At 41.0% G+C, this 13,436-nt stretch overlaps 1 protein-coding gene across 4 annotated transcripts in view; it reads right to left on the minus strand.

Moving 5' to 3' along the window:
* CDK5RAP2 (CDK5 regulatory subunit associated protein 2) overlaps nt 1–13,436 on the minus strand; it is a 221,357-nt gene that overhangs the window by 165,170 nt on the left and 42,751 nt on the right. For 3 of the 4 annotated variants that reach the window (XR_009419787.1, XM_059486486.1, XM_059486485.1), the window contains 6 exons: nt 12,451–12,567; nt 9,686–10,286; nt 7,547–7,779; nt 4,991–5,039; nt 4,065–4,249; nt 2,794–2,919 (listed from right to left, as the gene is read on the minus strand). Coding sequence is in view for 3 of the 4 variants with exons in the window: in XM_059486486.1 (XP_059342469.1) it covers nt 2,794–2,919; nt 4,065–4,249; nt 4,991–5,039; nt 7,547–7,779; nt 9,686–10,286; nt 12,451–12,567 (1,311 nt within the window). In the remaining variant the exon portion in view is untranslated. The remainder of the gene's footprint in view (nt 1–2,793; nt 2,920–4,064; nt 4,250–4,990; nt 5,040–7,546; nt 7,780–9,685; nt 10,287–12,450; nt 12,568–13,436) is intronic. The other variant, XM_059486484.1, reaches the window with a different exon arrangement.

The following is a 13,436-nucleotide window of genomic DNA, read 5'->3' on the forward strand; positions in this document are numbered from 1 at the left end:
CTGAGGACCTTGCTGCACTAGGCAGGTGACTCTAAGTGTTAAATCCTGTACCCAGCAGTTAAACCCCAGCCCAGGCAATCCCCAGTGCACTGCACTGGTGCAGCACAGCCTGCAAAGTGCCACATCCCACTGCCAAGGTGCTGCCTCTGAAATGCAACTCAAGTCATTGTTATTGCCCTTTGTGACCTTCTTATGGTCACTAAAACACTTCAGGACCCACCAGAATTAAATTAAATTAGGCATTTTTCAGCTGATTGGTTATCCCAGTATCTCCCGCTTTAAAGCCTGAGATAAGTACATGAGTGTCAACTATTTGGTTAATAGAGAAATAACCAGCTGGCAGAAAAAATTAGCTGAATGTATGAGGAGGATGCCTTTCAGCTCTGGCAGTTCAATTCAATTTGATGTGCTGCACTTCCTCTGAGTAATCTCATTTTATTGTAATCCCAATTGAAGCTTTTACCCACTACCTAACTGGGATGTAGTGTGCCATGATATGAACCTCTTGTCACTGCTGAAAGACTCAAAGGCTCTGGAAGCCTGGCACTAATGGCATTTTACTATCTATATGTTAAAGAGTTGAGGCAGCTATGTGAACTCAAAAGGCTTTCTCCTTTCAGACTCTAACAAAGCAATCCAAGTTGAAGTGGCAAGGCTTGATGGTCTCATCTTGATTCTAATTTAATTTATTGCCCATCACCCAGCTTTATCCTATTTGAAAAGTTATGCTATTGCAGTTCTACTGAAAGGCTTTAGAATATAACTATTGGTTATCTTACATAATAAGGGATAATGGAGAGCCAGTGGTAATAGGGCCACAATCCCACAATTTGACCCACTATTGAGGCTGCTACTTGTGTGCAGAGCCCTGCTGACATCAATTACTCTCCCCACAGAGGCAAAGGTCCATCTAACCAGAGGAAAGTGGAGCATCAGGGCCCACAATTGCAATACACTTGAGTTCTCATTCTGTTTTGTGCTGAAAAAGTGAGTGCTAAGGAAGCATACCTTGAAGGTTTCAAAGGAAACACTGACTGAAAGAAAGGCACTATTGAAAATCACAGCAATGGGGAAGGAGATATTCACTCCCAGGGAAAGCAAAATAAAGGCATTCAAAAGCTGAAAAGAAGTCTGAGTAGAAACATCAGCAACTTGTGGGTTAAAAACAGCAAACAAACCCCCTTTTAATGTTCACTGCTGTTAAGAACATTTGAAACCTAGGACACTCAAAATTAAACCTTTGATTTTATTTTGAAGCCTAACATTTGAAACTATTGAAGCAATTATTTTAGTTCTACTTGCACTGCAAGCCTCAGCTCTACAGGAATGATGTAGTCATTACCAGCATTTCAGTCATTTATAGGATACTGGAAGCCCAGAGGCATTTAAATACTTAAAGAATCTAAATATTAAAAATAACATGGCAAGAACAGTGGGCAGATGTGTGCATATGCAGCCATACAATATTTATGAGACTTAGAATAAGAATAAATCTATGCAATAACTTCTGTTGAACAAACAATTCAATATCATGAATGCAGCAGGTTGCCATAAACAATTAAGTATGTTACAACTTAATTGTTTTAAAGGAAAACAAACTAAGGACATTCAGTTAAAAGCAAAAATGTTGAATGCAAGGCACAGAATGGTTTGGGTTGGAAAGGTTCAGTTAGTTCCAATCCCTGCCATAGGCAGGGACACTTTCCATGGTCCCAAGGTGCTTCAGCCTGGCCTTGGGCACTGCCAGGGATCCAGGGGCAGCCACAGCTGCTCTGGGCACCCTGTGCCAGAGCCTCCCCACCCTCAATATCCCATCTTCCTCCCCAATTTCCCATCTCAACCTGCCCTCCTTCAGCTTAAAGCCATTCCCACTTGCCCTTGGGAATCCCCTCAGCTTCACTTCAGGATTTCTTTTTACACCAAAAGTCAAAGAAAGCTCATCTATCAGGAAAAATGAGCCTCACTAGCAAGAGAGCATGTGCATATCTGATAGCATGAAAGAGATCTTTGATACAGAGAGAAACAAGAACTGAAAGAACACAGTGACAAAAGGAGCTGTTCTAACAGGTAGCTGTTTTTTTTCCTTTACTTTTCCAAATTTCTCCTGCACACATTGGTAGATGTGCAAAGGCAACAAGAAGACAGATGGAAGGCTTAAGACAGTTTATAAAGAAAATATACTTTCACTGCATTAATGGATGCCCTTGCCAGAATCTTTATGAAGCTGTAAAAGAGTTGGAAGTGTTTCAGTGTGGTTATTTCACAAGCACAGAATGCCTTTCCAGCAGTGTAAATACTTCAGGAATGAAATGGATGCTTTTTATCCAGCTTTCCATCACTGTAAATTATCCCTGAAAGCAAACTGCCATGTGCAGGTTGCCTCCATTTAAACAACAACAGAAATGGATCATGGGGATGATGTAAAACATAATGAATCTAATGTCAATACCAGTGGAACTGAGGAAAAGGAAAGTATGTCTGTATTTATAACCTGCTTCCAGTCAGAGTAATATTGCATATTAATCAATTTTCCTATGGGGGAAAAGGTGGGAAGGAGAGTGAAGCAAAGTGTAGAAAAATAAAGGGGTGAGGTGCTTCAAAAGGTGTTCCAAAAGCATCTTTAGTGAAAGCTGGCTACTTGTGAGAAGCTTTAAATCCACCTCAGAGCTTGGCTTTCAGAGATGCTGAACACCAGAACAGAGAACAGTGGCTCCAAACCTTTCCAGTGGCATTTGATCCCTCAGGGTCTCAGCAGGAAAGATGGATTCAGTTTCTCATTAAATGAATTCTTACCTTGATCTAGTTCCTTGTCTGTTACTTGTCTCTCAAGCTGCTTCCTCAGTCTCTCATTAGTTTTTATGGAATATTCTAAACGCTGTCTCAGGATTCTAATTTCCTGCAGATGCTCCATTAATAACTCTAAATAAAGCAAGAGACCACTTCTTATTTAGAGCAGATAATTGTATTCCTTTACACTATGTACTGTTGTCAAATCTAATGGGTGTTAATTCTAGAAGATGACACAGAGCTGTTAAAAATGGCAGATATTGAATATCTGACTCCACAACCTCTTTTCCTATACAGTGCTCAAACCATGCATTCAGTGACAACTCCTACTCTACATTCTAACTTAAAGACTTTAAAGCTTTAACTTTTTAACTTTTTTTAACTTCAGGCTCTTCAGATTTCTTCTTCCTACAAAAGTGGAATAGATAACAATTTTATCTACTTAAACATTCCCTGTACTGAGGAAAGAATCCAAAGGTCTGCAATGCAGCTCCACACACCACCAGCACACATTTTTCCTTACAACAATAGGAAGCTCCCAGAGTAACTCAGAGAGAAATTTGACTTTGACTTACACAATGCACTCCACAGTAAAGAAATCTCCTGTATCAAGTTTCATTACTGTACCTTTTCCTTCTTGCTTTGCTATTCTACAATTTTTCTTCCACTGGCTGCAAGTCTCATCCTTCCTCAGGAGCAGATCTGTTCTACCTGTCAGTGTGTGATGTGTCAGTTTATCCATGTCACACACTCCTGGTTTGCTCTGCAATATTTCTCCCTGAACAGGATGTGCCAGCTCAGCTATTAAATTTTCATTGCTGCCGATAAAGTACTGCAAGCATCACTTGTGTTTAGTGGAACTATCCAGGTCAAACATGACACCACTTATTAATTATGCAGCACTTAACAATTCTCAAGGAAACACAACACTGGCTCATATAAAATTGGAAAATCTCTCCTTTCCCACATAATAATCTCTTGACAATTGTCTATTTTCACCTTAGAACTTGTCTATTTAAAGAGTGTCTGGAGCAAAGTAAAAGCTGGTAGCTTAAAACAACAAGGACACAAACTAACACACTTTATATTGCCTCAAAAAAGGTAATTCAGATGGCTGCCATCTCTGTGTGCCTCATCACTGAAACTGCAATGATTATGCAAGGAACTGGAAAGCTGAGGCAGACAAACATTCTTCATTATTTCTTAATTAGTTCCCTTGTGTGTTATTTATCAGCTTTTCCCAATATCCAGCAAATCTTCCGTGGGAAAAACATTACCTGGAGGAAACTTGCTTGGCAGAAGTGGCAGTGTGCTGTGCTGGCCTTCCAGATCATGCCTGTGCTCAGGTGAGCCAAGAGGGGACTTCTCTGACAAATCAAAGTCAGATGAGCTGTGAAGAGCAGATGGCACAGGAGACTCATCCTGCAGATGTTGGTACATGGTGGCATTCTTCTCATTATTCCTTTTGTGCCAAATAAAACGGTTTAAAGTATAAAAGTTACTCTATGACTTTGGAAAGTGAACAGAGGATGCCCAATTTACAGCGATTTACAGGTAAATTTATGTGACAGGGCATGAAAAACCACTGCAAATCAGAGGTTGTATCAAGACTGAAATCCAGCAGGAACAATCACTGGCCCTCCAGCCTACTTTGCATTTTCCAGCACCAGGCAGTCACCTCTGTGTTCAGGGGACCTCAAGCTGCCTTGAACAGAGAGCTGAGCATTTCTGTAGCACTGAAGAATCCCAGGCTGGCAGAAAACCAACAAACACAGCACAACAACACCTGCTCTCTTCACCTTCAGCATCAAGGAGCTGTGACAACAATGAACTTCAGCAGAGCTGCACAGGAGTGACCCTGAGCCAGCCCCAAGGGCATGGGGACCCTCAGGGAGGGACCGTCCCCCCTGGCACCTGCACCAGGAGAATGTCTCAGCGTGCACCACACTGGATTGTGGACATGCTTATTGTTGCTCATGAAAAGAACAATTCTGGTGGCACAAGTTTCTCTTTCAGCCTCTCACCTGCTTGGTGAGAAGTGGGGAAAAAAGCCTTAATCTGTTTTCAATGGGTGGTTTATAAACAAAATAGATATTAATAAGCAAAGCTCTGCCAAACAGCTAAACATGCCACAGAACATGGAGTATCCTTATCAGTTGATGAAACAACCATATTTTTGCTAAACATTCAGTTGCACTCTTACCTTTGAGCTAATTCATAAAGTATAGTGACTTCTGTACCTATTGATTCTCCTGCAAAGCAGAAACAGCTGATTAAAATCACACACTGAGAATTACAATTTTCCCCCTCCATCTTACTCTATTTAAATACAGAGTGTTAAATTAATGAGATTAGAGGATTCAACAGATATTAGCACACTTTGTATTAGTGTCAAATGCTGTACATGACCAAAACCATTTATAGCCCAGCAACAAAGCAATAGCTTTGCTCTGGAACTCACAAAAAAAATTATCAGGGACCAACCACAGATGCCAGATTTTACAGCCTTAGTGTTTTAATTAGCATACCTATTTGAAATAATCGTGCTACATGGCAAAAGGATTACAGGCACATGTTGTTATTTCTTCAATAACATTAATATAAAAGAAATTCCATTGCACTTGGATTTTTTGTGCTGGTTTTGGAGTCAGGCTAACCAGTCATCCTTAATGAAGGAGCACATACAGGATTTTGCCTGCAACATTCTCTGTGGAATTGTGTGTGAGCACAGGCACAATTCAGTGCAAGAGATCTGGACTCAGACTCTAATTTGAATAGAGAAATAAGAGCTTGGTGGTGTCACCTTGGCTCCCCCTATTTTAAAATTTTTGTGCAATTAAGCAAAAGTGGCAGGGAAGAGTTGCACAGCTGAAATTTCAGGGGAATGAACTGAAGGTCAGGATGGAAATGCAGAGACAGACAGCTGCTCATGCTTCTTCTTTACAGTCAATTCTTAGTACACTGGATGTTCTTTACAACCCTACAAACATCATTTTACTTTAATGTGTGATTCAATGCAGCACCATTGTGTTAGATATATTGAATTGTCTCAGTTGTCAGTGACTTTTCATAGTATATAGGATACCATCTGTTGGTTTAAAGGCATTTAATGTTTATTCACTACAGTCTTCTCATTTGCAATGCAAGGAAATTCTGTAGCCACCGAAATCGTTGAATACACTCAATCTTTTATTACCCTGCCATGACACAAGGCTGTAATACCTTTTTCTCACACACAGCTGCTTTATATGAGCAATCAAAACTGCAACATCCTGCCATGATGTGCATGAAAGGCAGAACACAGAGCATGCTGTGGCTGGGCCCCAAATGGGGCTGAGCAGAGGCAGCTCCAGGGGGATGGGAGGGTCAGTCCCCATCTCAGGCACCTCAGGTGTTTTGCTCCTGCAGCTGAGATCTGTGAAGGACTGCTGGCTGTTTGGGTCAGCAAGAGCAGCACTTGTGACACCAGGAAAAGATCTGGCTTGCTGTTCCTCACAACAGCATCCCTTCTCCATCCCCTTCCTGCTAACTTTCTCCAAACTACAGACTGAAGGCAGTATGCAGGTTATACTCTTCCTTCTAGGGCCAAATGTCAATTGTGATGCTCATTTTCCAAAACATGGTTGTATTTTAGCTCTCTTATGAAAGGCAGTGTACATTTCTCCACCAGCCAGACTAGCAGGCAGCAAGATGCAGATCCCTTAGGAAAATCATGGAATAATTTAGGTTGGAGAAGACATCTTAGATCATTGAGTTCAGCTGTTACCCCAGCTCTGCCAGGCTCATGTCCTGTCATGTCACGTCACTAACTCATGTCCCCAGGTGTCTTCAACAGTCAGCTGGGCTGTTCCCTGAAACAGGAAACCCTGAAGCTATGTGTAACAAAACTTTTATATAACTACTATTTTTTTTGGCAGTTAAAATGTGCTTGTGTGGAGATGACCCCAAACAGCAAGTGTCAATAAAGAGTACAGCTACAAAAGCAAAACCCAGTCAAGGAGCAATGGCCATAAAGTAAAACACAAGAAGTTCCACCTAAACATGAGGAAGAGCTTCTTTACATTGAGGGTGGAACAGGTGTGGAGTCTCCTTCTCTGCAGATATTCCACACCCATCTGGACATGTTCCTGTGGCACCTGCTCCAGGTGACTCCACCTTGTCATGGACTTGGACTGGATGATTGTCACAGACACATTCTATAAAAAATCCTTTCCTTAGAATTTTTCCTCCTGAGAAGCTGGGAGGCCTCAAGAACAAAATGCAAACATTGATTATCTGCTGCTGTGGAATGCAACAGGTGCATCTGTGATTGGCTCATGTGGTTGTTTCTAATTAATGGTCAATCACAGCCCAGCTGTCCAGACTGTCTCAGTCAGTCACAAGCCTTTGTTATTCATTCTTTTTCTATTCTTAGCTAGCCTTCTGATGAAATCCTTTCTTCTATTCTTTTAGTACAGTTTTAATATAATATATATCATAAAATAATAAATCAAGCCTTCTGAAACGTGGAGTCAACATTCTCGTCTCTTCCCTCATCCCAAGACCTCTGCAAACACCATCACAGATGATCTCCAGAGGTCCCTTCCAATTCTCTGATTCTTTGTGCATCATAAAAATCTTACCTTCCACGACAGTCCTCCCCATAACCCATCCTAAAGCAACCAACAGCAAGGAAAGCTTCCTTTCACCAACAACCAAATAAAATCCCATTTCCAGGGCGTTCATGGATCTGACAAGAAGCACAAACACTGCTGCTCACCATAGAGGAATTTCATCTCCAGTTTCTCAAACTGCAGCACACTTTGGTTCAGCTGCTCACGGAAGCCTTCAGCAAGATCATAATCCACATCACTGGCCTGCAGGAGCTCCTCAAAGGCCTTCACCAGGCTGCTGAGGTGCTGGTGGTAGGTGGCACAGCCACAACGGATCTCCTTGATCTGCTGGCATTGGAAGCTCAGCTCCCGAACTTGGGAGTGAACCAACGAGTCATATCTGAAAAAATGGAATTAGCTGTAAAGCCTTCCTGGCCATAAATGACATTTAAATATAAATAAAATGGGAATTAAGCTTATATTCCTAAACTATAATTTTATGTGGTTTAATTTGGTTTTAAAATGCTTTTAACAGCCACAATGAGAGATGTATTGTCTCTGCTTGTTGAGTTTGGTATTTAGAGATTATTCTCCTTCACTTAACTGCATCATTTATAAAATGGGCCAAGACTAATGGGATGACTTGATGGCCTGCTTGGAAAGAACATGGATGGCCCCAGAGGTGCCAAATTAAACTAATTAAGAATGAATACATGTAAATTGTTTTCAAGAATACACATATTTTTCCTGATTGGTTGGGAACTTTTTTTTTTTTGTTTGGTGTTCTGTGGTTTTTGTAACTCCCTATGGAAGCAGACAACTGTCCCTTCTCTGAAACTATTTCCTGACAAAACAGGTATTGGACTTTCTGAACTGATGGTTTCACCCAGTCTGAAAATTCTCCATATCTCTGCATGTGTATTGCAAGAAACAATGACAACCACTGTGGTGCCCAAACTCCTGTACTCCACAAGCCAGGATATAAATTTCAACTCAGATCAGCTGAATTTATTTATTGAATTTACACTTGCAAATGTAGGCATCCCCTTTGTACTGCCATTGTCTGTACCACAGGCAGAATTCTTTCTCCAGAATCATCCGTTAGCAGGGAAAAAAGGAGAGAAGATGTTAAAAGATGCAGGGAATCAAACAAAATCTATGGTGATGTGGGTTGTTACAGCATTTTTACTGTCATTTGTATAGGAAGAGATGCATAACTCATTTTGGGGTCTGTCATTTGTGACTCATGACATTGTCCTAGACAGTGGCCATAAAATCCTCACAGTGATCCACAGGGTCTCATCCCTTAATTCACAGCTGGATCTTTCTTTGTAAAATGGATGAGATATATTTTTAAGGGATGTAAATGCCTATGGACTCTGTAACACCACTGTATTTTCCACCAGTGAGCCTCAGACACACACAACAGTCCATGCTGGTGGTTCTTCACTGTCCTCAAATATTTCCACTCAAGCATTTGGAAGACAGGCACAAGGCTGAATGCCTTTCCTTGTTACAATTTCCTGTATTCCACAGGCCCTCAGCACAATAACAATATTTAAAAGGGAGAAAAGGAGGGTGGATGTTAAAAAAGGCTCACTCTTATGATCCCCCACTGCATGTTTGCAATTTGTACATATGCAGCCAAAATGCTGCCCCAAGTCTCAAACAAAATCCAAGACTGATTCTTTTCAGTCTCCCATAAATGATTTTCCAGCTTATGAGCTTATGCTATAAAATTTCATTCATTAATTCTATATTTATCTCCTCTCACATCCTTCACAGGAAGGCATTACAGCCCTCAACTGCAAAATAAATTGGAACTAGAGCGTGAACATCTTATGTTTACACATCAAGTCTGGGCACTCAAACAGAAGGGCCAGCACCAATCTGCCAGCCCATTGCCCACAAAAGCATTTCTGTCTTAAATGAGGTGTTCCATTTTCCTACATTTGGCACCTGAAAATACCCTGAGTGCTGCAGACTGTGGTGCTCTGAGAGAGGTGAGCCTGTCCCACAGGTAACTGAGATCTGAGCTCCAGAGAGGATCTCTCACAGCAAAGAGAGTTCTGGGCCTGAGGTGTGGGAGACACAGATGTACCTGGCACAGATGATGGCACAGATTTATCAGTTTTGTACTGAAGGGTCTTTTAAAAAACATTTCAGTTCCCTTATGCTAATGTTAGTGAAATTTAGCCCTTACTGTAACAACACTTGTGAATAAAATTATCCTCATCTCACCTTGCTATGCTATTTGGTATGGCTGTTTACAAAAGGGAACCTCAAAGAGGAGCAGTTTTACTCACTTGGATGGTGATGTTGCTCTCAGACTGCTCTCAAGAGGATACATTTCATCAAGATGCACATTCACAACTTGCTCTTTGTCAACTTCTGCCTCATTGGCCAACAGCAGCTCCTTAAGGTTTTGTGCCGCCCACATATCAGGTGCTTGCAGAGACTCAGAATCACTGGTTTTGGTGTGGATCTCATCCAAATCCAGCTGAGGGACACCAGAGGATGTCTGGACTCCTTCCATGGCTGTACCTTGTATTTGTGTGACAAACCCTTCCCCAGGCAGGGCTGCATCCCTCACAGCCCCACTGGAAACAGCACTGAAGCAGAGCTGCTCAGAGCCCTGCAGCTGCAGCAGGAACATTTTGTACTTTTCAAGCTCAGACTGCATATTCTTAACTCTTTGTTTCAATTCTTCTATGTCCTCTGTGGCTCCACAGCCCTGGAGTTCATCAGTCCTTGCTCCACTCCCTTGGTGAGCACACAGACACCTGGAGTCTGAAAATGCAGGGGCTGAGTCAGTGTCCTCGTGTCCCATGGGATAAAACTCTTCATCCACCTCTTTTAATGAACTCTGGATATTCCCACTGCTAATGCTATGATGATTTTGCATTTCTGAAAAACAAGAGGCTTGTCTGTGAATATTAGCATTTCTTTATCTGACATTCTGTTCTTAACAGCACTAGGATGAATTATTTCAATTCTATAACAGCAGAATCAAAATGTAGGTAATTACAAGCTATACATTATTAGTTTGGGACTTTTGACCTCTCTTAATGATTTTTCATTAATTCAATTTGCACATCAAGTACTTCAAAACCTTTATTACCTTTCAAATAAGCAATACTCAAAATACAACTAACTTTCTCTTCCCAAATGCTGGAAAATTTCTTTTGCCATATGCTCTCCTGAATCAGGCACTGATCAAGCCCAGACCTTTCCAGCCACAAAAAATTATAACCTCAAACATGAGGCAAAGGAGACTCTGATTTCACATGGTACCTCCTAAAGCTTCTAATTAAATATTCTTCTTCTCCTCACTTCAAAAATCTATACAAAATCAATTGGAGCATAAAGTCAGTGGAATTTTAAAAAGACTATCAACAAAATAGTCAGATTTGAAAAGGAAGCTATAATAACTTCTTTTTAAAAGGTCTTCTAAACAAACCCCACTAAAGGGTTTGGTATTAAAGGTTTTACATTTGATATGAACATCACATTCCCTCAGGTGACTTTGCCATCCATAAGTAATGCAATCACCTCAGATTCAGCCCAGTAAAAGCCATAAATTCCTACAGAAGATCCATGTTTAGAGTTCTGTGCATGTTGAGGGCTGTAGGTGTAAGTAGCCAGCAAAATGATTATTTTCTAGTTACCAGTAAATTAAATTTTCCCCTTCTATTAGTTCTGCAAAAGATCATTTGAATTAGAACTTCCCTTTTGGGAGCCAATTCATTGATCTTTCAGACAGGTTGCAATACTTTCAGATTGGTTTCCATGGAGAATTTCAATGTCCAGGTTCAAGCTGTAAATCACTACAAAAACTCAGGGGGAGCAGCTCTGTATGAAAGCCCAAGACCAGGAGAATAAAAATAAATATTATATAAAAGCTGGAATAAAATGAAGCTGTGATTGTGGGATATCAGCAGTGCCCAGAGCAGCTGTGGCTGCCTCATCCCTGGGATGTTCAAGGCCAGGTTGAGCTGGGAACAGCCTGGGACAGTGAGAGGTGTCCCTGCCATGGCAGGGGTGGGATGGGATGAGATTTAAGGTCCTTCCAACCCAAAGCATTTTCTGATTTGAAAATTTTCTGATTTGAAAATCTGAAAACCATTTCGGAGGATGTTTGCTGCACTCTACTCATTTTGTGTGGCACTCCAAAGGAAAGGAGTGCTTCCAGGAAAGTGCCTGTGTATGGATTCTGGAGGGTTCAAGGAGGGAGTGCAACACTGCATTCATGAACTTCTGCTGCAGTAACACAGATGGCAAAAATCCCCAACACCAGGAGAAGTCAAACTCTGAAACCCTGACTCCATGCATCACTCCAGGGAACAAACAGAGAAAATAAAACCAGATGCTAACAAAGATATTCCAGATCAGAGCACTGGCTATGGTTTATAATGCAAGAGTGCCCTCTAATTAAAGAGGAGAACTAATGAGCTCCCTGTGTCCACACCCCCACAGGGTGCACTGAGCGGGACCCTGCACACCAAAGGATTACAGAATTGGCCAAATCCTCTGCACTCTCCAGTGCTATCCAGGTTACTCAAGCCCTCCCAAAAAGACTAATGGATGATGCACAAACGTGGAACACACAGCACTAAGTCTATTTACATTTTCATTAAATGATTCCATTAGGCTTCAGCCTACTCGAATGCCTTCAAATAATTCAGATAAGCAAAATTCTATCACTCAGTTGCTTCATTCCAATAGTTCAGAACTAGATGGAGAAGCAGTAACAAACATTTAATTCAGAGAGGAGTTCAGAAGTGAGGTCATTAGCAACAGAGATCAGAGTCAGGCATACAACTCATTATTTTTACTGGAAACCAGACTCATAAATCCCTGTGGCCCTTCTGAAAGCACAACCCTGAAAGACCAACTTGGATTCTTGGAGCAATTAATCCATGGCAGCTAAGAAAACCAGATTTAAAATCCACAAATAACAGCAAGGGAGATGATTACCTGAAGCAGTTTACAATTTTGTACCACTCAGAAGAAATTGAAGCTTTTAAATTTCCTTTTTTTTTCTAAATTCTGTACCATATAAATGCTCTACCTTGATAGTTTTGCTGATTTTTGTCCTTCACATTTTCCTTCTTGTCCTCTGTACCTGGATCAACATCATGGAACTCCACCTGGGTCTCAGTATTATCCAGTTTGGGCAATGAGACAACTGGAGGGGAAAGGTTAAAGAGAAAATGGAGACAACAGTGGGGAAAGGTAAAAGAGAAATCAGTAAGAGATGAAAAAAAAATTAAGTGGGAATAGTTTAAAAATAACCAAATCAAAACCAACCAACCAAATCAATAAATAAAATCAAAAAAAGTAAAAAAACCCTCACATCTCATAAACACAAACCTGGTTCTCTGACAGTTTGGAACAGGAAAATCTTTACTGATAATATGAGTATCTTTAAATAATTGAACTAATTATAAGGGCAACCACTCAGAATTCATTGCAAAGGCTCCCACTAACAAATGAAGACAAACATTTGTAGGTCTCCTTTGTAATGGAACAGTAAATCAATCTCTAGTGCATTTTTAAATGTTTTATGTTCAGCTTAGAGAAAAGGCTTAGAAGTTTCTCCAGTGTGAGCATTGATCACAAAGCAATCTGCTGCAATCACTGCAGCAAGTCTCACAATCAGCAAGTGTGCAGCACAGCTGTTACCCAAGGGAAGAAAGCAGAGAGGAGAGGAAATCACAGCAGCTCTGCAGCTCCTGACTCCTTCAGGATCTAATTCAAAGCCCTGCCCTTCAGGATTCTCCATGGGTTTTGCACCTCCCTGAATTAATTGCTCCAGCCCCATCTCCCAAAGTATTTATAACAAATTGTAGCATATCTGTGCCTTACCACAACAATGTTATATTTAACAGGACTCTCTGCAGCCTCTGGGTCTGACAGTGGCTCACTCACAACTTGTCTGAGTCTTATTTTTATATTTCCTCTCCCTTACCTATCCTTCACACCCCTGCTCAGTTTTTAATCCAACTGCTAAGTTTATTTTTATTTTTCAACCACCCCAAAGCTTTATCTAATACC

The sequence above is a fragment of the Ammospiza nelsoni genome, chromosome 20 (genome assembly GCF_027579445.1).
Source record: "Ammospiza nelsoni isolate bAmmNel1 chromosome 20, bAmmNel1.pri, whole genome shotgun sequence".
NCBI lineage: Eukaryota > Metazoa > Chordata > Aves > Passeriformes > Passerellidae > Ammospiza > Ammospiza nelsoni.